General features: G+C 37.3%; 1 protein-coding gene across 3 annotated transcripts in view; it reads left to right on the top strand.

The window, feature by feature from the left end:
* The window catches only part of LRP2 (LDL receptor related protein 2), a 121,892-nt gene that overhangs the window by 90,578 nt on the left and 7,574 nt on the right, over window positions 1–23,740 (top strand). The window contains exons 55-74 of one of the 3 annotated variants that reach the window (XM_071747429.1): window positions 425–621; window positions 2,184–2,429; window positions 3,346–3,474; window positions 4,134–4,253; window positions 4,819–4,935; window positions 5,200–5,316; window positions 6,735–6,872; window positions 7,660–7,782; window positions 8,701–8,829; window positions 10,828–10,959; window positions 11,907–12,038; window positions 14,094–14,237; window positions 15,008–15,173; window positions 17,385–17,513; window positions 18,246–18,466; window positions 18,868–19,047; window positions 19,774–19,893; window positions 22,306–22,396; window positions 22,973–23,040; window positions 23,200–23,320. In XM_071747429.1, coding sequence (XP_071603530.1) covers window positions 425–621; window positions 2,184–2,429; window positions 3,346–3,474; window positions 4,134–4,253; window positions 4,819–4,935; window positions 5,200–5,316; window positions 6,735–6,872; window positions 7,660–7,782; window positions 8,701–8,829; window positions 10,828–10,959; window positions 11,907–12,038; window positions 14,094–14,237; window positions 15,008–15,173; window positions 17,385–17,513; window positions 18,246–18,466; window positions 18,868–19,047; window positions 19,774–19,893; window positions 22,306–22,396; window positions 22,973–23,040; window positions 23,200–23,320 — 2,820 coding nt within the window. The remainder of the gene's footprint in view (window positions 1–424; window positions 622–2,183; window positions 2,430–3,345; window positions 3,475–4,133; window positions 4,254–4,818; window positions 4,936–5,199; window positions 5,317–6,734; window positions 6,873–7,659; window positions 7,783–8,700; window positions 8,830–10,827; window positions 10,960–11,906; window positions 12,039–14,093; window positions 14,238–15,007; window positions 15,174–17,384; window positions 17,514–18,245; window positions 18,467–18,867; window positions 19,048–19,773; window positions 19,894–22,305; window positions 22,397–22,972; window positions 23,041–23,199; window positions 23,321–23,740) is intronic. The other 2 variants (XM_071747431.1, XM_071747430.1) reach the window with 2 other exon arrangements.

A 23,740-nucleotide genomic window follows, 5' to 3' on the forward strand; every position in this document is an offset into this window, starting at 1 on the left:
TGGGAACTTATTCTAGAGGCCCACCAATGTAAAAGTGGTCAACCACTGACGGGTTTCTCACGGAAGCTGTGGATGCCCCTGCCATGGAAATGCTCAAGGCCAGGTTGGATGGGGCCTTGAGCAACCTGATCTAGTATAAGATGTCCCTGCCTATGCAGGGGGGGCGGGACTAGATAATCTTTATGCTCGTTTCCAACCCAAACCACTCTGTGATTCTATGAATATCATCTGTTTCAGGTGACAGTATTCTGGCACATTTTTTTAGCATTTGACATAAAAAAACAGAAGGCATGAAATTGAAGATGTCTTAAAAGTGTCAAGAAATAACACTGACACAAGACTGTCTTGTGCTTTACAAGGGTGGTTGTCTACCTGTAGAGACATATGTTCAACAAGAAAAAAAAATGTTGGGTTTCTTTTGTAGGTGTATTCCTATCTGGTGGAAATGTGATGGACAGAGGGATTGTCGAGACGGCTCTGATGAGCCTTCTACCTGTCCACACAGATACTGTCCTGTTGGTCAGTTCCAGTGTAATGATGGGAACTGCACAAGTCCTCATTTCTTGTGCAATGCCCAGCCAGATTGCCATGACAGATCAGATGAAGATCCTGTGCTGTGTGGTATGTTACAACTAATAAATTTAAGTGCTTTGCCAGTACAAATTGCGTAAAATATATGTAAATTTCAGAATTGTTGCCCCTTTTTTAACAGATGAAAGATGAGGTTAGACATATGCAGTCTTTTCTGGTCTTGCACCTGCTAGAGCAATTCACCTCATTGCAAAAGGAAGACAAAGGAGAGAAAAAATGTACTATATCAAACCATAAACATTTTCTATACCTTTGAAACAAATCTGCACTGGTGTTAATTGCACTTACTTTGTTTTTTTCAGAATAAATCCATGGTGAGTATAAGGAATCTTAGGCTTCCTAAAGCCCAGTCTACCAGGGATGCTAATTTTCCCCGTATTCTAGAGCATGGGACAAAATTATTTCACTCTCAGCACTGAACAAAATCCAGCGCATGTGAGAATTTTTTTAGAAGGCTGTCTGCGATGGCAGTGTTTTAGAAATATAGTGTAATGATGGCTTTGAAATAATGTTATTCCACATACTTATGTATAATTTTAAAAAGCACATTCTTCGATGTTTTTTTGTAAGTAATGTACTTCTGGAAGCTGCAAGCTTAGTAACTTAAAGGGAAGGTGTGTGTGGGGAAAGCAGTGTGGTTGTATAATTGATAATTTCATTGCTGTCCATTGGCAAAGTGTTTCTAACTGTGACGGACTTGAATGAAATATCTATTTTACCTGAGTTTCAAATAGCTGTGTTCCAAAGCGTGGCACAGGAGACTATTAACTAAATAAAAATTTGTCAGCTGCCCAATGTGTAACTAATTTTAACATACTGGGTAGAATAAAAGCCAGTTTAAGTCTATATAATTCCTGCTGTTCATCATCTCATGTATGGAAAGATAATCCTTTTGTCCAGATTTATGGAAGTAATAATAAACTGTTGTCTCTTGAACATTTTGACAATATATATGAAAAAATAATAGGATGGTATCCAGTGAGACATGCAAAGTCTGGATCAGTGTTGACTCCTGTTTCCATAGACGTTTAGAGCACCCCCAGTTTGCCAGCACTGCTGATGACAGCTCCCAGTGCTTTGCCCTTTGGGAACAGAGGCTGTATATTTGTAGGCTGGGCAGCTTTTATTAGCGTGGTCTTCTGCTAAGTTTTCTGACATGTTTATTCAGAGTCAGAGGAACAGGCTCATCAGGCAAAATATATCTAAGTTGGTAGCATGGCCAGAGCAACAATGTCATTTAGCTCCACTGCAAAGTGTCTGGGAGCCCCTGCCTCAGTCATGTTGGAATGCCTGGGTCTCCCCTCTGCTTTGGGAGAAGATAGCATCTATCCTGCTTCTAGAAAAATGTAGAACTCTAGTGAGCTGAAGTGCCAGTGTATGAAGTGCTGAAGTGTCTGAAGATGCCAGTGGGAAATGTGCCGTATGACATTAGAAATCTCTAACTTAACTGGGCAAGTAATTGTGATGCTTTGAATTTTTACTGGCTTTCTTTTTAACTTTTGGTGTAGACATTTGACTGCTCAATTGACATGACAGCAGAAGACCATTTCTGTAAGTTTCAGTATGCTACCAACCAATTTGTACTCTTTCAGCTAATCACCAGTGTGAAACTCATCAGTGGCAGTGTGCCAATAAACGATGTATCCCAGAAGCCTGGCAGTGCGATAGAGAGGATGACTGCGGTGACAACTCGGATGAAGATAGTACTCACTGTGCCAGCAGAACCTGTCCCCCAGGCCAATTTAAATGTGACAATGGCCGCTGCATCCCACAGTCCTGGAAGTGTGATGTGGATGATGATTGTGGTGATAACTCCGATGAGCCTTTCCACGAATGCAGTAAGCACAGAGCTGTATTAAGCTTCCTACATTATAGTGCACCAAACACGGAGCAAACCGAATTACTTAATTTTCCTGAGACTGAAAATTTATTGGTGAATAATATTTTCTGCAAGCTACTTGCAACCATGTAGTGAAGAGTGCTAGAAATACAGGCTATGTGATAATTTATCACTTTCTTTTCTTGATGGGGAGAAACCTTGTTTATGATAGCCAGATTATCAACAGCTGGCAGTGTCTCATTTTGACTTGTGTGATGCTAGCAGCATCTTTTGCTTGATCCCTAACTAGATTTTGCAAAAAGAAGATATGCTGATCCAGAATGCCAGTTCACCCATTTGTACCTTATTCTGCTGTGGAGCGTGATGTATGTCAGGCTTTTTACAAAAATAAAGTTTCATTTCTTGAGGTGTAAGTGTCTTATAATGATAGGCACACTGTTTGGGAAAAAAAGCTAACAAAGAGAACAATCAGAGTTAGTACAGTCTAACCTATGTTTAACAGCAGAATTTTCCTATGTGCTCCAGAATGTCTCTTTGGGTCACTGGCCACCTGGTAGAACTTGTGACCAGAACTTTTTCCATCTGAGGCCGAGCTGCCTCCTCTGGCTTCCAGATTTGGGGCTTCTCTTACCACTGTTGCCAGCTCTAAATACTTCAAGGAAAAATATATTGAATGTCATTTGAGCCTGTCATGGGGCTGTAGCATGTGCAAAATACAAGCAGCACATATTGGAAAAGATAGTAAAATGAGCTACATTTAATGCTTTCTCTTTACCAACATTGAGGTTAACAGATAGTTCTTATTAGTAGAAAAAATTGACTATAAATTATTACAGATTTTGAAAGGCAGAAAAGCAAGGAGGACAGTTTAATGGCTAAGTAATGCAGCTAATTTTGATAAATGCCTTTTTCAGTGGGCCCTGCCTATCGGTGTGACAATCACACACAATTCAGCTGCAGAACCAACTACCGCTGTGTGCCGCTGTGGGCAGTGTGCAATGGGAATGATGACTGCAGAGACAACAGTGATGAACAAGGCTGTGGTATGTTTGGAGAAGGTCATCTCAACTAACTCTGTACCTAAAATACTTCTCCAATTTACAGACATCATGATTTTCTGAAAGTCTTAAATAATAATGTACCTGGGTGTGTTTTGGTTTTTGTTTGATATCAGTTAACTACCTGGGTGGTTATTTATCACCAGGAGAAATTCTGTGTACAGAATTAACATATTCATGAGCTCTGAGGTTCAGGATTTTACTGCTTTGTCCAATATGTCATCAAGTGAAACAGGAAATAATCTTATTTCAATAACAAAAACTGTCAGTGTTTTTTATATTCACTTATTTCCTGTGCTCATGAAACCATCAGTATGGGAAGTATGATGTCTCTTGCATTTGTGAAACCTCTTATACACCAAAGCTTAGAGGACATCAGATCACTTTTCAGAACCAGAAAAGATTTGAAAGTGTAACACACCATGAGCTCAAGATGCCCTCCTTTGACAGGACTAAGTTAATCTCTTGTTTCCTTCTCAGTTCTATAGAGTTGTTTCAGCTGTTTCTTAAGCACTTCTGTATTACTTGACCCAGCAAGTGGCACAAATATCTCTCCCTCTCCTTCCATTATCTTCTGTGCATTCCATGTTATCCACAGACTGTTCTAATGAGTGCTGTTTTATGGCAAATTGTGTTCACTGCAGAGGAGATGACTTGCAGTCCTTTTGGGGATTTCCGTTGTGACAATCATCGATGTATCCCACTGCGCTGGAAGTGTGATGGAGATAATGACTGTGGAGATAACTCTGATGAGCACAACTGCAGTGAGTTGGTTTTTGGCTGTCATGGTATAGTCCAGCTTTTGACTTAACCATCATTCTGTTTCTTATGAGAATGTGGTAGACAGCAACTGCAACCATTCTGTTTAATTCTATAGCCTTTCTTTGCTGAAATACTATAGTAATGTCACTTGGACACATGATACATGAAATATATGAAACTACTGAAATTCAGTCATCACAGTAACACAAATTCCTGGTTTTGGTTAAGAAGTGACATTGGAATTCTACCATGTGTGCGAGGGTGGTATATAGTTCTGTAAACAATGACAGTGGATGTTTTTTCTCCTGATTTGGAATAAAAATCTTGTATAGTTCTGAGATAAAATTCACAATGAATTAGCTCTTTTCTGTGTCAAGAGGGGCACAGAATGTGTAACATAAGTAAACAGTATTGGAGCAAAGGGCGTTTTAACATTGCTTCATTTTAAACGTTATACCACATTGTCTGCCCATATTACTTTTGCCTGGTTTAATAAGACAGGTCTGAATGTTTAAATCTACATCTGAGGAACTTTTCATATTTGTACATTTTTTGTTGTAAATAAAGGTCCTCGTGAGTGCACGGAAAGTGAATACCGTTGTGACAATTTGCGGTGCATTCCTTCCCGGTGGATCTGCGATCACGATGACGACTGTGAAGACAACTCAGATGAACGTGACTGTGGTGAGTATTTTCTGGATTGCTGCCCCTTGCATACTCACACTTTGGTTTGTAATCCAATTAAATATTCTGCAAAATGATCTGTTATGGTAGTCTTTAATGCAGTAATGTAGGCCAGATCACTTTAGTCATTCCACCAAAATTAGAGGATATCGCAGTTTTAGTAGTCTGGGATTTTGCAGTCTTTTAGGATGTTGTTCTCAGAAAGTAAGCACTCTATCTGGATTTGAACCAGAAATTTCAACAGATACTTCTGAATCTTTTCAGAGCTGAGAACCTGTCACCCAGGTTATTTCCAGTGTGATAGTGGACACTGTGTTGTGGAGCGCTTCAGATGTGATGGAAATGCAGACTGCCTTGATTTCTCTGATGAAGCAACTTGTCGTGAGTGTCAAGCTTTGCAATTGGTGCTCACTGAGCTCGCTTTTACAATGTTTTGCACTTGTCTCTCTCTTTGAGTAAGATGACTCCTGGTAGAGAATTCTGCAATGCTCAGTGATGCCAGTAAAATATCAGTATAATATTTTCAATCAACTTTAAAAAAATATTAATGGGTTACCAACTCTAATACTGGTTGTAAACACATTCCTAATGCTAGGAAATTAATGCGTGTACAAGGTCCAGCAGAAGATACTCATGTGGTCAGTTTTTTACTATACCACGGACTTTGCAGGATGCACTGCTTCAGTTGTACTGTAATCTAAAAATGTTCTGTAATGGGATTTTTTTTTAGTAATGCTTAAAGGTGTCTTAGGACACCTTTTTAAGTTTTCAGGAAACTTAAAAGTTTCCTAAGGTGCCAATGAAGCCAATAAAATAAAATACTTTTCTGTTTCTATCTTCCTTCTGAATACTGATTGACTGTGAAAAAAGTATCTGTACAACTGTAGCTTGTATGGAGTTCCAGCTCCAACTGCTTACCCAGGAAGTACTGCTCTCGGTAGAAAATGAAAATACCATTTTTTGTTCTCCATATGTGCCAGTGGACATACTGAAATGGTGATTCTGACTTACATTTTCAAAGTTACATTTTAAAGTTTCAGTACTCAAGAGAATTCCTTTCTCATCACATTGGTATCATGGCAGTTGTGTACATTCTGGTGTACTTAATTTTAACACTTTAACACCTTTTAACACCTTTAAGTAAGAAAGGGCATCTACACAGTAGGACCTTTATTTTCCTGATGGTAACCACATCTTGGAATAACAGATAACCTTTCAGATCTTGAGTTGCACAACATGTGTCTGTTTTTAATGGGAAGAAAAAGTATATGTGAAGCCACTGAAATGGCAAAAGTACAATTTATGTAGTTTGAAATGGTCAGAATTTCAGTTTCTCTTTGCTTTAGTTCTGTTTTTTTCAGTGTCTACAGAACCTGGGTATTTTTTTTACTATACCAATGTGAGTCCTTTGGGAATTGAATATCTTCTGTATTTCATCAGTCATTCATGTTTGGTGCCAGTGACATTATTTACTTTTATTACTGAACTATATTTATCAGTAAAAAATTCAAGAAGCATTTGTCAAATTAATGAGAGTTTATTTTTAAAAGCTTCTGGTAGTACCTTATGTTGTCTCACTATTAATTCAGGATTGAATTAATTACTTTATAGGTACTAAGAAGTCCTCAGTCCTTGCAATTTGTTATTGCTGTAGATCTTTTCAGTGCCTCATATTATGTCTCTTAATATGCAGAGAAGGGTATTGAAAGAACAATATAGGCATGAGCTAAATATTTTTAAAGGAAAATCTAGATTTTTAATTGCAAATGAAACTATCACCGTAATTTTATTTTCTTCAGCAACACGATATCCTAATGGTACATACTGCCCACCCATGCTGTTTGAATGTAAAAACCATGTCTGTATCCAGCCATACTGGAAATGTGATGGTGATGATGACTGCGGAGATAATTCTGATGAAGAGCTTCACCTTTGCTGTAAGAGAGAAAAATATATGAAAATAAAAAATATACATTAAAAGTCTAAATAAAATAGAGAACACTTAGAAAATAAATTTTAAGTATTTTATGTTCACTGGAAATTCTCACAGACTTAATTCATGATGAGTGCTGAGAATTCTGCTTCATCTGCAAATTCATTTCATCTTCCTGCAGCATGTTTCTAGCTGTTTTGCAGATATTTGTGTATGTGGTTATAAAAGTAGGGAGAAAAATGTCAAAGAAATAAGGACACTATTTTACATTTTCAAGTTTGTTATCTGAAATAAAAGCATCAATTTGCAATTGAAGATTGAGATAATGTATATTCTCAAAGGTTTTGAAGATTTTTTTAGGCTTTTAAAGATAGTAGTATTGTCAGGACTCTGCAAATATGGTTGAGGAATCCTGACTTTGTCTCTGAAAATGGGTTTTTGGAGGTGTTACTTAAATAATTTTTGTCACTTATACAATAAATAGCAGCTTAAATAGCATGTTTATCAGTGAGGCTACTTCATAACCAAATCTAGAAAGTTCAGTGTCATATGTAGTCACAGGATACACCTTTGCCCAGAGATGATGACTTAACCTTCTGACAACAACAACAAAAAAAGTGTAATGCCTAACATACCATAATCAGTGTGTAGAGAAAATATGTATTGGGTCTGAATGCCTCCACACCTTTTAGAATATAGAAAACACATAATTGTTAGCAGATAAAAATTACTGGGGATAATTTGTGGCATGAAGTATTGGAGTGTGACTGACCTGATTTCTGTTATTTCAGTGGATGTTGCCTGTGACTCTCCGTTCCGCTTCCGATGTGAAAACAATCGCTGTATATACAGCCATGAGCTGTGTAACCAGGAGGATGACTGTGGAGATGGAAGTGATGAAAAGGAGGAACACTGTATGTTTACACAAAACTGAAAAGCAGTTTCAGTAATTGTGATGTGCCTAATGTTGAATAGTACCAAAGTACTATAGAATTGTCAAAACAAAACATGAATTCTGAAAGGTAGAACTCAGTATGAAATAATTTGAACTATGATTGTTGATACTAATTATTTGCAGGTCTCTATACAAGAAGTGAAAATCAGCAAACTTGTCTGAAAAGTGCGAGGCATGATTTTCAAAGTCTTCCTGTAAACATTCAGCTAAATTATGTAAACTCATTATTAACTCCCCTTACTGTAAGGAAAAAGAGTTTGGGTGTATCATAAAATAAATATCTGGATTGATATTTGGTACTCTTAAAATAGAGAAACTGGTACTTCTGAATTTGTGGCACAGTAACACTGTTGATATTTAGGCACAAATCCTGCAGAAGCTCTATTAATGTTTTATAGGTTTTTGCCATTAGACATGTTATATGGTTCTCATTGACTATGTTGATTTTTATATTCTCAATTTTAATAACATTTTTGATGCTTAATGATATTATTTGCTGGCTTTATTGTAACATATTCCTAAAGTTAATAATTTACTAATATTTCAATAACCTATTTAAGACTGCAGTAGATGAATGAAGTACAGTGTTAAAAGACATTACGATATTTGAACTATTAAGAAGAAAGTTCAATCAGCTATTAACGAGGCGTTTTCCTTCAGTTAACACTGAAAGGAATTCTTTCAGTCTGTGTGGAACAGACTAGAAGTCAGGAGGTCCCACTTTTAGTTTTAGCTTTACTACAGACTCTCAAAGTTATTCTAGCTGTTATTTTACCAGATTGCATCAGCTTCCTCATTAGCAATGTGGAATGGTGCTGCCTGTTGGTACTGTGTAGCTGAAACTGTGACAGAGGAGTGTTTCTCTTCTCAAATGTAGGTAAAGAACCAACACAAAAACCTTGTACAACTGAAGAATTCAAGTGCAGTAATGGAAACTGCATTCCTCTACACTATGTCTGTGACAATTATGATGACTGTGGAGACCACTTTGATGAAATGGGCTGCAGTAAGTAATGTATCAAGAGAATACAGAATTACAATTCTATCGAAATAAAAATACACATTTTTCCTGAGTAGCATTCAAAGAAGCAGTGATTTCTAATTAGTCTGTGCTAGGATTATCCAATTAACCATGACAATGTTTTTTGGTTTTCTTCTTATGGGAAAAACCCTATGAAATTCAGAGCTCAGAGCCATCCTTTTTAGGCTTAGATTATTTATGCATCACAAAAAAGTGTTTGATCTTGTTTTGAAAATGGGCTGCATTACAGAGGCAAGGATGTCCAGATATTTCAGTCATAATTGCAATAGGTCAACCTGTGGAATTATTATTTATGGGCAGACTCTAAACTGGTATAGGTTGCTCTAACCCTGTTAACAACAAAAGTAAACTGGGATGCTTCTATTTTTCCTGTTTAAAGACAAGATCTCTGAATTCTGTAAGGACATCCAGTCCTCAGACTGAGGGTCCTCTGAGATCCTTTAAACAACTTTTATTAACTATACATTATAGATTTACTAGCATCCATTTAGATCTTAGAAACACAGCATCACAGAATATCAGATTGGAAGGGACCTCAAGATGCAAAAGCTTTGACTTAAATTTTGAGGTAAGAGAGAGTATTCTCTTGGAATTTGAAAAAAAAAAATAAATCCTAACTTCTGTCAATGCATAGACAGCTGCAGATAATATGAGCATGTACTTGCAATTTCAACTTGTCAGGCTTTGTTGGCTTCAATGAAAGTGTGCCAAATGATGTCCTTGTGATTTACAATCTAGCATGCTTGCAAAATACAAATAACTCAGAAGCCTAAAGTGCAATCCCTGTTGAAGCAGGGGGTTTCTCTGTTTCACATTCCAGCCCAATGGTCTTTAGGCAGTGTAACCTACTGCAATGATGAGGAAAATATAAGAATATAAAAAGGATATAAAACAGTGCAACACAGACACCCTCTGGCAGTTGGTGTTCTACTGTTTGGGGGTGGATGTGAATGCAGACCAAGTGGTAACATTTGTAGCTTTCCCAATGTGAAATACCTGTGTTAAAGAGAAAAGACAGTATGTGTGACAGTATGTGAAGCATACAATAAATTTATGCTTCTAAATTTATATGAAATTGAGCTGTTTAAACTTAATTTAATCAGCACTGGGATGTGTATGCATAAAAAAGATATAAAAGAGATTATAAGCTTAATATAGTTTCTTTGCCATACCTCTATCTTTTTCACATGCTCTGTCAGTAAACATGTGTTATTTGTCTTTTCTACACATATAACAGATCTGCATTTGAAAATACTTTGTGTTTATGTAGAGTATGTCAGGATCAATAGAATTCTAAATGTACTCTGAGAAGAGTATAATTTTCATTATCGTTTACAGAATATCCAGTATCCCTGACTCTCCTGTTCCATTGTAGGCACATTTTAAAGTGCATTCTGTGCAATAACCAATTGAATTCACCAGGCTATAGGTTAGGTATGGCACGAACAAGCTGTCATCCTCTCTCTAATTTCCAGATATAAGTAATATAGGGCCTGTGTTATGCACGACGTTGAGAACATATTTTGTTTAGCTGATAAGAAAGGACTGGGTAAGAAAGTATGTTGGCAAAGGTAGAAGTTAGAGTCAAGTCTCTTAGATAGTTTCTGCTGTTGCTGCAGATTGGTGGTAATGTAGAATGCCATTTCTTTTAAGGAAGGTGCACCTGGATGCTTATGGCTCTTACCCTGATCCTATTCGCTTACTTCTAGAGGTTAAACTTAGTTGGCATTTGTCTTGACCAGCATTTACCAACCTATTCTATTTAGTGATGCCTTAGAGAATAGATGTTTTTGAGTTACTCAGATGTAAATGAGTTTCAGCAAGAAAAAAAGGGAAAGAAAATTAATGTTTGTACCTGAAAACCATTTTCAAAGACAATAATGATGACAATTATGACACCTTTCTCCCCACTATCACTTTATTTTTTGGTTATAATTGTGTAATTTTTTTTTTTCCCCTCAGATCCTGGAACAGAGCGAACTTGTGCAGAAAATATCTGTGAACATAACTGTACCAACCTGAATGAGGGAGGCTTTATCTGTTCCTGTAGGCCAGGATACAAGGCCAGTGAAACGAACAGAAACTCCTGTGATGGTATTTTCAGTCTTCTAAATATCTTTTCATTGAGAAGTGTTGAGTGACCTGTCATTTCATCATTCTAATGTGACTACCCATTTTTGCATTCTAACAGGATTGTTATACATTTAGCAAATGCTTCCTAAAAAAAAATTGGTGCTGAATCATGTTTTCTGAGATTCAGGGCTCATTCAGCAGAGAGCTGGTTTCATTTTAAGCTTTTGGTGGCCATAGGTATATGTTTTTGTTTAAATGTATATAGATTTTGTTGCATCCTTACAATTTGAAGGACAGGGTTTTTTGTCCTTGTTGAAAGAAAACTACATGAAGGTTCTGCTCCAGAACAGACCTCCAGTAAAGTCTACAGTGCCATGTTTTTGCCCTGATAACATGCAAGCAAAATATGGTGAACAGTTGACCCAAAGGCCATTGATTGTGGTCATACAAAATTGTACCTTCACAGTTAATGTTTCAGTACTGTTTGACAAGAACACTTCTGTTTGTTGCTCCCAGGTCTTGTGGACAGTTTGTGTGGTTTTAGTAAAGATGATCCAAGGCCACCCTTCTTCCCTTATCTTCCTGCTGATATTATTTCTGTGGACTAGGTATTTTTGCTTCAGCATTTCAAGAAGGCTTTACTTTTGCATCTCATTTAGTCATGCTTCATCTTTTGTCTTGCCTTGGTAATTTAATACAAAAATACATGATCAAAAATGTCTCTCTGAAAAGCAATCTGATAATAAGCAATGCACTTTTTAGCAATCTGTGGTTAAGACATGTTAAACTGTAGGTTAGTCATGAGTTCTGTTAGATTGCAGATGCTGATGTTAAAGGTCCCTTATTAGGTCACTGATCTTTTAGGGTACATGGGGAAGGGACAAACCTATCATTTCATGGAGTAAAAGTGACCAGCATGTGGAAGGAAGAGATTAAGCTTGAAGTATCTTTTCTCTGCTTATGTCTAGATATCAATGAGTGTGAGATCTTTGGAACATGTACCCAGGACTGCAAGAATTCCAAAGGAAGCTATGAATGTTTCTGTGCAGATGGCTTCAGGTCTGTGGGTGATCAACAGGGGAAACAATGTGCAGCTAATGGTACGTTAACTGGTAGCAAGTGCAGTATAACAACTTCATGAATATAATGTCCTCTTTATTAGGAAGGGGCTAATTATAACCAAACCTTTTTCTGTAGCATAATATTATCTGTGTATTCCACCTATTCCATAATTGGGAATAGAAGTGCTCATCTCTGCTTCCAGTTGTTAAAAAGAATATCTTGATTTGGATGCTGATTTTCCTTTATCCTGAAATTTTCTACAAACAAAAACTTGCTTATTCTGTAATTGTCATCAGAAAAATATTAATGTTGCTTATTCCTGAAGTTTTTTTTCTCAACAGAATAATGTACCAGAAGAAAGTTGCACAAATCTAGTTCAAATTAAAGGCAGCTTGATGACAAATTGACACTCATTATTCATGGCCTGATGCATGAAATCAGAAGACTTTAGCCAATGTCATTAGGTTTCTATCACACCTCAGTGCAGTGATTACAGTGTGTCACAGTCATTGATTATGCAGAGTTGGTTCAGAAAAGAATAGAATAGAATAGTAATAATAAAGAGCTGAAGAGAAAATAGAAAAATATGACTATGCAGCAGTGTTATGTAAAAGACAGAAGCAATGTTGTATTTAGGGAAGTACTTACTTTAACAGCTTTCAGAGTTACATGAGTGAATAGTGGTGTGCCTAGTTAAATGGTAAAATTTAGAACATAAAACCTTTGCCTGCGAGTGTGTGTTGCTGGAGGTTTTGAAAACCAGAAGTTATATTTGTAATATGAAAAATTATACAAGAAAATCATGTCTCTGAGTTTCCAGTCCAAGAGCTAATTCAGCAAATATTTACTGTTGGGCATGAGACTGAATGTATGAAAGGTCATTTGCTCCTGAGTTTCTGCCTGGTTTATGTGCCTGTGTCAGAAATCTAGTGCTCTGAAACCTTTCTTCATAGGTTTAATTGGATACACCTAGACACTAGAAGTTTTTAAGGCTAAGTGATAGGAGATAACATGATTGTAGCTGATAACATCTTGAAATCTGTTGTCCCTGAAGTTTTATCTATGCCCAGAACTCTGCTGCTCCTTGCAGTACAAGCTCACAGCACTCATTAATGAGGGCTTCCTGTGCCTGCTACAGACCTGATCAGTTTTCAGAACACACACGGAGTATTAGGCCCCCTTTTTTCCTGTAATAGTGTGTGTACTGGAAATGCTGTCTACATCCACACTGATCTCTATGGTCATTAAAGAATAGTCACTTGTCTTATTCTCCCAAAGCTGGATGTGGCTTAGAGGGAAGGTGCTCAAATGAACACTTCAGAGGAAATTGAGTATTGTTAGTTGGAAAAGGCACTGGTAGATTCACTTTCCTAAGTGAATACCTTGTCATTTCTCATTAGCTCTGTGAAGACCTGATTAATGTAGGGGAACTTCTCTGGAAGAAAGCCTAGGCTTTAAGTCTGTTCATCTGAACACTGAACCTTAGCAAAAGGGCTGAACAATTACATTTTCTCACCAGCAAAATCAGCCAGATGGGACTGATACTCCCTATAGTCAAGTTATTAGAGTATTAGAGACTAACCCTAAAATCACCTGTGCTTAGAAGAACATTAATCTGCATATGAAGACATTAGGATTTAATGAGATTCAGGGAGAAGAACCTGGGTTGTAGCTCAAGGTACTAGCAGCTTATTCATACTTTCAAAATTGTTTCCTGTACTTTGAGGGGGGAAGCTGAACTATACAGTGTATAGCAGCATTCTGATTTTTAGGTGTGAGCTGGTGATATGTCAGTAGTGTAATGTTTTAATAATTTTTAAGGAATTATGTCTTAATGACTACTACTGCACAAGACCTATGGTGAAAAGGATAATACTCTCATCAGTGGTAAACATTTCCAGAGATTTTAATGAATTTGACAAAGTAAAGACATTTGAATAGCTCTGAAGCTTTGGGAGAAGCACTTCTGCTTCTTATGCTCACTGAAGTTGTGAAAACCCCAGATTAGTTTTGACTAGAAAAGACTTTAAACTGTTTCTTTTTCATTCTAAAATGAAAAATATGTGAAAGTTGAATTCATGATCGTTTCCCAGGTAATCCTCCACTGTTACTGCTGCCAGACAATGTGCGGATCCGAAGGTACAATATCTCATCAGAGCAGTACTCGGACTACATTGATAACCAGGAGCGCATCCAAGCTCTGGATTATGATTGGGACCCTGAAGGGATAGGCCTGAGTGAGTATGTGTAGAAAATTAAGGCTCCACCATGCAATAGTTGGTTAAAAAAATGCATTTCTACAGCATAGGTATTTAATTTACACTGGAAAGCAAAATAAAATTAGATTAACTGGCCAGTTCTTCATAGAATGTGTTTCTCCCCTCTATTCATTCTTCAGCATCAGTCTGATTAATTTTAACACTTCAATTTAGTTTAGTTAGATTTTTTCTGGCTTTCCTTATGTTTTGGTGTGGGTTGAGCAACGGAATTGTGTCTCTGTTGTACAGTAGAAGACTGTTATAAATTAACGCTTTCCTTTTCTCCTTACCAGTACCCAAACCTGGCTCAGTTGAAAGAACTAATCCTTATACTAAGCAGGAGCATCTGATAGATCCCTATATATTAGCTTACATGTTTACCTCTTTATTGGCTTCCCTGCTTTTGCCTTTTTCGCAAGGCCACTGTCCTGGGCCATACTTTCCTTGTAGGGTCACAAAAGACTAAATTACTCTCAAACTCATGGGCAACATGAGCTAAGACATTCTACTCTTGAAAAATGTGATACATGTTTCTGGATAATCAAAATTATTTTTAGATGTATATCTTACTGTGGTGAATGGCTTAAAATTTACACATTAACAATGTAGTTGAATCAAATCGACAACTCTGTTATTCATAAATAAATGGGTCTGGTATCTCCACATAAGAGCCTCAAAGATTAGAATTTTGCAAAAATATGGAATAACTAGAAATTTTTAAAAATTATCTTTGTCATCTTTTTTTTAAGGTGTTGTATACTTCAGCATTCTGGCACAGGGTTCTGAGTTTGGAGCCATCAAACGTGCTTATCTGCCCACATTTGACAGCAGTAGGAATAATCCTACAAAGGAAGTTGACTTGAATCTCAAATACATAGTTAATCCTGATGGCTTAGCTGTTGACTGGGTTGGAAGGTAAGTACATTGAAAAGCTTGAAAAATACGTACTTTGTGTGTCAAGGGTCTGATCAGGCAATGCAAAATCTACTTTCTTCTTCCTTCTGAACTATCTCTGAAGATATCTAGTCTCAAAGACTAGGTTCCCAAGTTCCAAAGAAAATAGTAAGATCTCTTTGCCCATACAGCAGGTTAAAATGTCAAATACACATTGCTGAATGCACCACACATTCTCTGAGGAATCTTTTACTGATCCACAGCTGGCAGGTCAGTTGTGCATCAAGTGAAGTATTCATGTCAGATGGGTTCTTCTTCAAGGATCCCGGTAAGCTCCAGGGAACAAGCATTCTCTGGTCTTGGAAGGAGACAAACCCAGTCCATAATGGAATCATTCCTTTATCTTCACTCCTTTTTTTTACCAGACTTGTGCTATATTAGCTAATTCCAAAGCAGAAGCAGCTCTGAAGTCTGATGAATACATGTTTTCTCAGAAAACGTTTATCTTTTTGTAACTGTGTCTCAGAATTTTTCCCTCTTATTGGCTGTGGGTTTTTTTGGGGCTAGAACATGGCATTTTTTTAACGTAATCCTAGAAATCATTATATCACTGCTTATTTTCCTTCCCTTGGATAAGAGCTAGGAGAAAGATGGGTGTGACTTTTATGAGTTTGGTGTTGATGGTGTCATTTCTTATTTGCAATGTAACTGTTGGATTTGGTGGACAGACATAGCTGTAGTTCATCTGGTATGATGTTGAGAGCATTCTGATGTTTGTAGATAGGTACTATGAAATGTAGCCAGAATCCTCTTTGAAGCTGCATTTTGGATGTCCTGATAATTCAGTCAATAGAATGAAGAAAAAGGATGTTAAGGCATCATAAGGCACGATGCTACTGGAAAGCTGAAAAGTCAAACAAGGAACCTAGCTATCTGTTTCCCCTCTGTCACATGGTTATCAAAAGAGTGGATGAATATTTTACCTTTTATTTCCTCAATCAAAATATAATTGGAAGAAGCTTAAGTAGCACCTAGCCACAATACAGATATTAACTCTTAAATGTGTTTGTGGCAATAGAGCTTTTTTTCATAACTATTCAAAAAGCTATTATATGAGTAGGCATGGATTAGGAAAAGAATTATTCCAGTTTGGGGCCTGAGATCTAGGTTTCATCATGTAGACTCCTTGTGTTAGGTGATGTATGCTGTGTTAAGAAATGTGGTGTGTCTTAAGAAATAGTTACAGAGTTGATTGTGCAGTAAATGATTCTGATTTTTGGAACAGCATAAAGCCAGTCTGGATGGCTTTAAGTGATAGACTACCCTGAAAAATTACACCAATCCTGGTATGAAAAAAAAATAAATTAAAACATGAGAGAGATGTATAAGGATCTGGGCTAGCTTTAAGGTCATTTTGCTGTTTGCTTTGTGAACTGCAGGCCACATGAAAAGCCAAATGAGGTTGAAATGTATCTTAAAAAGGCATATTTAAGTCCACACATTATATAAAAGCTGGTACACATGATTTGAGGCACTTAGTCCTTTTTCCCACCTGCAAAATAGGAATTAATAGTATCTTCTCTCATTCCCAAGCCAATTATGAGATAATTTATTCCATCAGAAGGCAATGAGTGGTTAGTGAATGCATACTAATGAGTATGTTCATTATGTAAGCTGAAAAAAATAATAAAGCCATGGTGATAAAGATAAGTGAAATTCAAATAAGAGCAGACTGAGTGCCCTGTTTGTAAGAACTAAAAGCATCTGTGTTAGCTGCAGTAACAATTTGTTCATCAACATCTCTCTCTAGACAGAAGTCCAGAGAGGTGCTGTGGACTAACAAGCTGCATACCTTCAGAGTTGCTGTATGAATTACATGGTAGATAAATTTTGATATGTACTGAACTTCATTTTATCCTAGAAAACTGATTCTTCAGAGATGCTTGTGAGTCACCTCAGGTTCTCAGTAGCCATTTAATGAAGATTATTTGACGGGGAACAGAGCTGTGGAAACTTTCTCGGAGGAGAAAACTATTGAGAGCCTATATCACATTTGCTAAACTCACCTATACCTGAAGTCTGTATGTTCCAGACTGAAAAAGTTAAGATGTAGTCAATGCAGCTTCCTTATAATAATTTTGTCAAGTTTTATGTATCTTCTTAAAAAGTTTTTCTTCCCTCTCCCAGTTATAAACTATTTCCTTTTGGAATGATTTGTTTTATGTAATTCAGACACCTTTACTGGACTGATGCTGGGACTAATCGCATAGAGGTGGCAAAATTAGATGGGAGGTACAGAAAATGGCTTATCTTTTCTCTGCTTGATCAACCAGCAGCTATTGCTGTCAATCCAAAACGTGGGTAAGTACTACAGGACTTCCCAGAATTATTTGCAATGCTATTCAATACCGAAAAAACCTCAGTGGTAAGCTTTACAGGAAAGAATAAGGGAATCTTTTCTGGAGTACCCCTTTAGTGATGTTAGGAAACCTGTGTACATGGGAAAGTATTTTAGGATTAGTTTTCATGTAGGTGCTTGTGCTGGTGACTACACCAGGTAGGTCAAATACAGTGCTGCAGAAATGAGATTTTTGTGCCCACTGCTACTACTGAAACAGGGAAACTGATCCAAATGTCTCTGTTACCTGCTCCAAGAAATACAGACACAGCCTCATTCACAGTGGAAAGCAATGTAAATGCACTGGTACATTTTGTATGATATGATGGATCACCAGACAGCACAAGATTCTCTTCTCTCAGCTGACATACAGCAGCATGGCTCCCTGAAGTCACTTGGGCTCTGCAGCTTTATCATGACTGATGGATCTTCAGTGTTCACAGTCATTTTTTTCACTGAGAATGAGAAACTGTCATTAAAACCACTCTTTTTCCAAATCAGGACACAAGATGTAAACATTTTTCCTTTGGTATTTATTTTTTGTACTTGAAACTCTCTTTGACTTCCCTGATCACACAAAGCAAAGGTTTTTGAGCAGTTTTATGTTCCACAATTGAGAATTTTTGTGAAACTTCAAAGGATAATCATGGTGACCATATTCTGAACTGTATTAAATTCTGGTTCTGTCCTTTCAGGCTCATGTATTGGACTGACTGGGGAAGGCAGCCAAAGATTGAATGTGCCTGGATGGATGGACAACAAAGACAAACTCTGGTCTCTGAAGACCTTGGCTGGCCAACAGGTCTTTCTATTGATTATTTGAACAATGATAGGATCTACTGGAGTGATTCTAAAGAAAATACTATTGAATCCATGAGACCTGATGGGACAGACAGAACCATAGTATTACATGGAGGTAAGAACTTATTACACAGTTCATGTAACAGTAACAAATATACATGCTAGCAAGCAATTGGGCTTCACAATTGGGGTGACATGTAGGAGCTTTTCAGAGTAAGTCTTTGTAGTGTTTTGTCCCACTCTATACAGGGAAAAATGGCTTAGTAAATAGCCTAGTAAATAGCTTCCCTGAGGGTAATTTAAATGACCCAAATAGAGGACAATGTGGAAAACTGGATTCTTTCTTTTTTATGAATATTGTTAAGTAGTTTTCAGGTACTGTGGCATATAGAGGTCAGGCACATGAGGATATGCATATATATAGCTACAAATGTCTCAAAAAGAAAGGATTGGTTGATATATTTAATTTCTGCTAGAGATTTGCTTGCTGACAGTCTATTGTTTGGTTCCTTTGAGAAGCAGGCAGTCCATACAGCCTTGATGTCTTTGAAGGCCATTTATATTGGATAGCTAAAGAACGAGGAGAAGTCTGGAAGAAAGATAAATTTGGAAATGGAGAAAAAGTGAAAGTGCTGACTGTAAATCCCTGGCTTACTCAAGTGCGTGTCTATCACCAGCACAGATACAATCAGTCTGGTAGGTAATCAGCCCATCCTGGTGAGCCACTCCTTGCCGTGACATCAAAGTTGGTACTGATGTAGTCAAAGAGCTTAGTAATCTTCTGATAATGAGCCTATAGTATGGATGATATTTATTTCTGAAAAACAAAAAATGGAATAGAGGTTTGCCAGTATTTTCTGCATACCTGAAGTGAAATTAATGGTGGGATGCCACACACTGCTCTCTAGAGTCTCTTATCTCTTAAGTTAGGACCCCGTCCTCTTTTCTCTTCCCCTCCCTTATGGGGTTGTCATAGAGGTGGCAGTCACAATATGAATTTATCCTGGTGACGTAAAAAGTGCTGGCCATTTAATACTGCCTCCAAGAAGGGTATTTCAGCTGCAACATGTCCTCAGTAATCACAGGGGAGGATTTCCAGCAGCCCCTTCTTTAAAGGTGTTTCAACTTGCAGAATCAGAAAGCTCCATGTTGCCTGGAGACGTTCAGTTTCTTCTTGGTGCTATGCTGGTTCCTTACAGCAATAGTCTCTCCCTTAAGAATGTAAGAAAAGGCAGAGAAAAGGTTCTGATAGAAGTCTGGTATTTGGGTGTCCCTTGTTTTAAAAATGGATGTGAACCGGTTTAGATTTTTGGTGTGTGATACTGATGAGATACAGTACTGACTAAGAAACTGCTCTGTACCTCAGTGTACAGCAATGTGCTGCATTGCTTCTTGAACTGTCTTTATCACTTTTTTTTTCAGTGCCTAATCCTTGTAAAGATGTCTGCAGTCACCTCTGCTTACTGAGACCTGGAGGGTACACCTGCACTTGTCCTCAAGGGACTCGATTCATAGAGGGCAGCAGCACAGAGTGTGATGCAGGTATGATAAGTTGTCAAACTGGAAATGAAAGCAAAGGGAGCTTTCCTGTAGGAATTCAAATGTATTACTGAATTATACACATAAGCATATATAATACGTATATATATATATATAATAGCTTCCTTTGCTTTCATTATGTGTATATGTGGCAGTACAAGCTAGCTGATATTATAGATGTTGGTAAGTGAGGACATCTGGCTTGTATTCTCAACCAGCACTGATTTGTGGTCACCTTGTACTTTTCATTTTATCCCAATATTAGTCTCAGTTTCCAATTTTTGTTTTGAAGTTTCAAAATATTTTCATCTTGTACAAATGCATTGATTTCAGTACTAGGTAATTTCTGGCAAATTATGGTTTACATTTATGGATAAATTCTGTAAAGGCATTGTTTGAGCATTAGAATAGAATAGAATAGCAGCCTGAAACAAAGCTTACATTACTCACAGTGTAAACAGAGATAACTCCTAGACAATTATTACACACTGGAAAGTCAGTGCTTGGCTGTTGCATTGCAGCAGAGCCCCCACTGTGCTTCTAGGGGTGCCAATAAAAGAGAATTGCTCAGCCTTTCCTGAGAAGAAAGAGCACACCACTGCAGGACTGTTTCTCAAGCTGTGAGTCTGCATTCACAGCTTACAGTGATGTGATTGCTTGCCAGATGTCCTTGTACTTGTCCTTGCAACGTAACTCTAATAACTTATGCTTTATAACATTGTCTGGCATTTTTTCTGTGGTTAATTTTTTTTGAATTCTCTTCAATTTGCACAAAAAGAGAAAATGTCATAATTTTTTACACTGCCTTACCTCTAACTTTTTTTTTTTAAAATTGTTAATGCTCTGTCCTGTTGCTCCTGAAAGAGGAGCTAATAACATGATATGCTAGTGAATGGAAGTGTACAATATGTGTTTAAATTAGGGATCAACAATACTGTTTATCGCACTTGTTGTAGCTCTGAGGACACTGCATTTGTTGTTCTTTCTGAAAATGATATACATAAAATGTCCAGGAATTAAGAAAACTCTGCTTGACCTTATTTTGAAGAAAAGAGGATACAGCAAATAGGATATACAGTACTGTCTCCATTTTTTAAAACTTTAGTTTTTATCTTAACTTTAAGCAAATTTTTTAGCCAGCAAACTGTACCAGAACTGATGTACTGACCAAATACAGCTTTTGTGTATACAATTGAGTTTTTTGGTGCTTTTCCCACACTGCAGTTACTAAGAAACACAGTCTGAAAGACTTGTACATTTCCCATTTTGTATCTCACTTACTTGGGGGGAATTTTAGCTGTAAAGCACATTGCAGCTAATAAAAAATTTATGAAAAGTGTTATCATCTAACTTGCTGGTGTAAGGCAGAATGTTAGTCTACCCTTAATTTATAGCCTATAACAATGTGTAAGATCAAGAGCTTTTGCTATGTGAACTATACTTTTCAACAGCATAGCCTGAGCTCTTACTGAAGACTAGTGCAACTTAATTTTTTTTTTTTTTCCACATCATAACCTCTGTAGTTTGGGCCAGTAGGGGCAGCTGAGACAATGGCATGATAAAGAACAGGCTTCTGTGCTACTTGGTGCCAGCCTGTCAGCATGTGCTCTGTACTGGCAGAATACTGTGAGGACTTTGGGTTTCTCTCTCACTCTCATTGTCAGGATTTACGAGAGCTTGGAAGACCCTCTTGTATTTGGATTTCCATCCACTACTTTTCCTCATAAGTAAATATGTCAGAGTTTGTCCCTCTGTGCAGCCCCAGGCTGGTCAGATGAAAGAGTCTGGGCAAAGCAGATACTGTATTGCTGCTCTCTGAATGGGAGGGTGGCTGTTGGCCACATTCACAGAATCAAAGAAACTCCTTCAACACCTCCAGGGACAGTGACTCCACCACTTCCCAGGGCAGTCCATTCCAATGCCTGATCACCCTCTCGGTGAGGAAGTGCTTTCTGATATTCAACCTAAACCTCCCCTGGCACAGCTTCAGGCCATGCCCTCTCATCCTGTCACTAGTTTCCTGGAAGAGACCAGCCCCCATCTGACTAAAACCTCCCTTCAGGTAGTTGTAGAGTGAGAGTTCCCCCAGTGTCTCCTCTTCTCCATTGCAGAGGCAGAAGGCAGTGATAGGTCATACAGCTTTTGAGTTTTCAATGCCTACTTTTACTGAATAAATTATTTTCTGAGAAATTTTCTTATTTTCAGTTAAAATAAGCTAATTTTCAGAAAAATAAGAGTAACAGACGTATGTGATACTAAAAGCAAAGCTTTGGAAAAGTAGCTTGTGAATTTGCATACAGAAGTTTTGCAGCAATAAATAAAATGGTCTATGGCATTATTCTTTGTTGTTGTTGAAGATGTCATGATAACACGTATCATGAATTGAATTGTGAATTTTGCTTGTGAATTTTGCAGCTATTGAATCCCCTCCCACAATGCCACCAGCATGCAGGTGCATGTATGGAGGAACATGCTATATAGATGAAAGTGGTCTTCCAAAGTGCAAGTAAGTGCAAGTTTTAGGCTATTCCTGGTCAGATTATGCTGATTTAGTTCCACAGAGCAATTAAACTCTTTGTAGTATGTTGGAAATAAGATGTCATACATCTGCACTAGCATATTCGTAACAATCTCAGAAAAACATATGCATAAAAGTATCAGCAAAGAAGCAATGTAAATGCATCGGTTTGGAAACAAACAATCTGGAAAGGTAAACCTCTGAAGTCTCTAGTAGACGTCTATACCGCTGCACAAAACCCAACCAAAAACCCCAAACCTGTGAAAAACAGAGAAGCAATGCTCAATAAATGTTGCTTGGAACAGCCAGTAGAGGTCACTGATGCTCTGCTGAAACTGAATCTTTTGACTTCAGTGACTAGTTTGCCAACTCAGCACATTCCATTTCCACTTTTAATTCTATGAATATAGCAGACATCCATTGCAGTCAGTGAAATATATATTTTTTCTGAATATGGAGTTAAAATTTATGGCAAATGGGTAAAAATTATAGAATATAATAATAAAGCTGCAATCCTAGGCATAATAAAAGCCAGTCAGTCAATTGTTCTTCTTACATTTACAGGTGTTCTTATGGTTACACTGGGAATTATTGTGAAATAGGATTGTCAAAGGGAGTGCCTCCTGGAACAAGTAAGCTTCAAGTATATACCAGATTTGGTATTTTGACCTAAAAATTGTATAATACCTTGTTATGATACCTGTTCAGGGTCAAGCTTATAATTCTCTGTGCTCTTTTTTACACTGAACTATTGTTGCTTGGATGTTTGCTTATTCTTCTGTCTTTGATAGCAGCAGTAGCAGTGTTGCTGACAGTCATACTCATCATAATAATTGGAGTGTTAGCAGCTGGAGGCTTTTTTAACTACAAACGAACAGGCTCCCTTTTACCAGCACTTCCCAAGCTACCAAGGTACGTTTTGAAGGCTTTCATAGCTGGAATGTCTGTGCACTGAAAATGTATGGGTTTTTTTTTACTAAATGTTTCTGAAAAATGCAGTTTGTTTGACATGCTCATTTTGTTGGAGTATGAGAAGTGCAGTGCTGCATCAGATCCAATGGATTTTTTTCTTTCAGCCAATATTATAATGGATTATTATTTTGTAACATAATAACTACTATGTTACAAATTACTATTTATAATGACTATGATAAAGCTCTTCAACATTCTAAGTTTGCTTCTAAATAATTATCAGTGTAGAAGATGGTTTACTAGCTCTGGAACTGGACATTCAGTTCAAGAAGATACAAAAGACCATAGGTACACTATGTTTTGATTTTTTTATAAAATGTTGTCAGAAGATGATTCTAGTAAAGAGATCTTCCTTACACT

Source organism: Heliangelus exortis, chromosome 6, assembly GCF_036169615.1.
Source record: "Heliangelus exortis chromosome 6, bHelExo1.hap1, whole genome shotgun sequence".
In the NCBI taxonomy this organism is placed as follows: Eukaryota; Metazoa; Chordata; class Aves; order Apodiformes; family Trochilidae; genus Heliangelus; species Heliangelus exortis.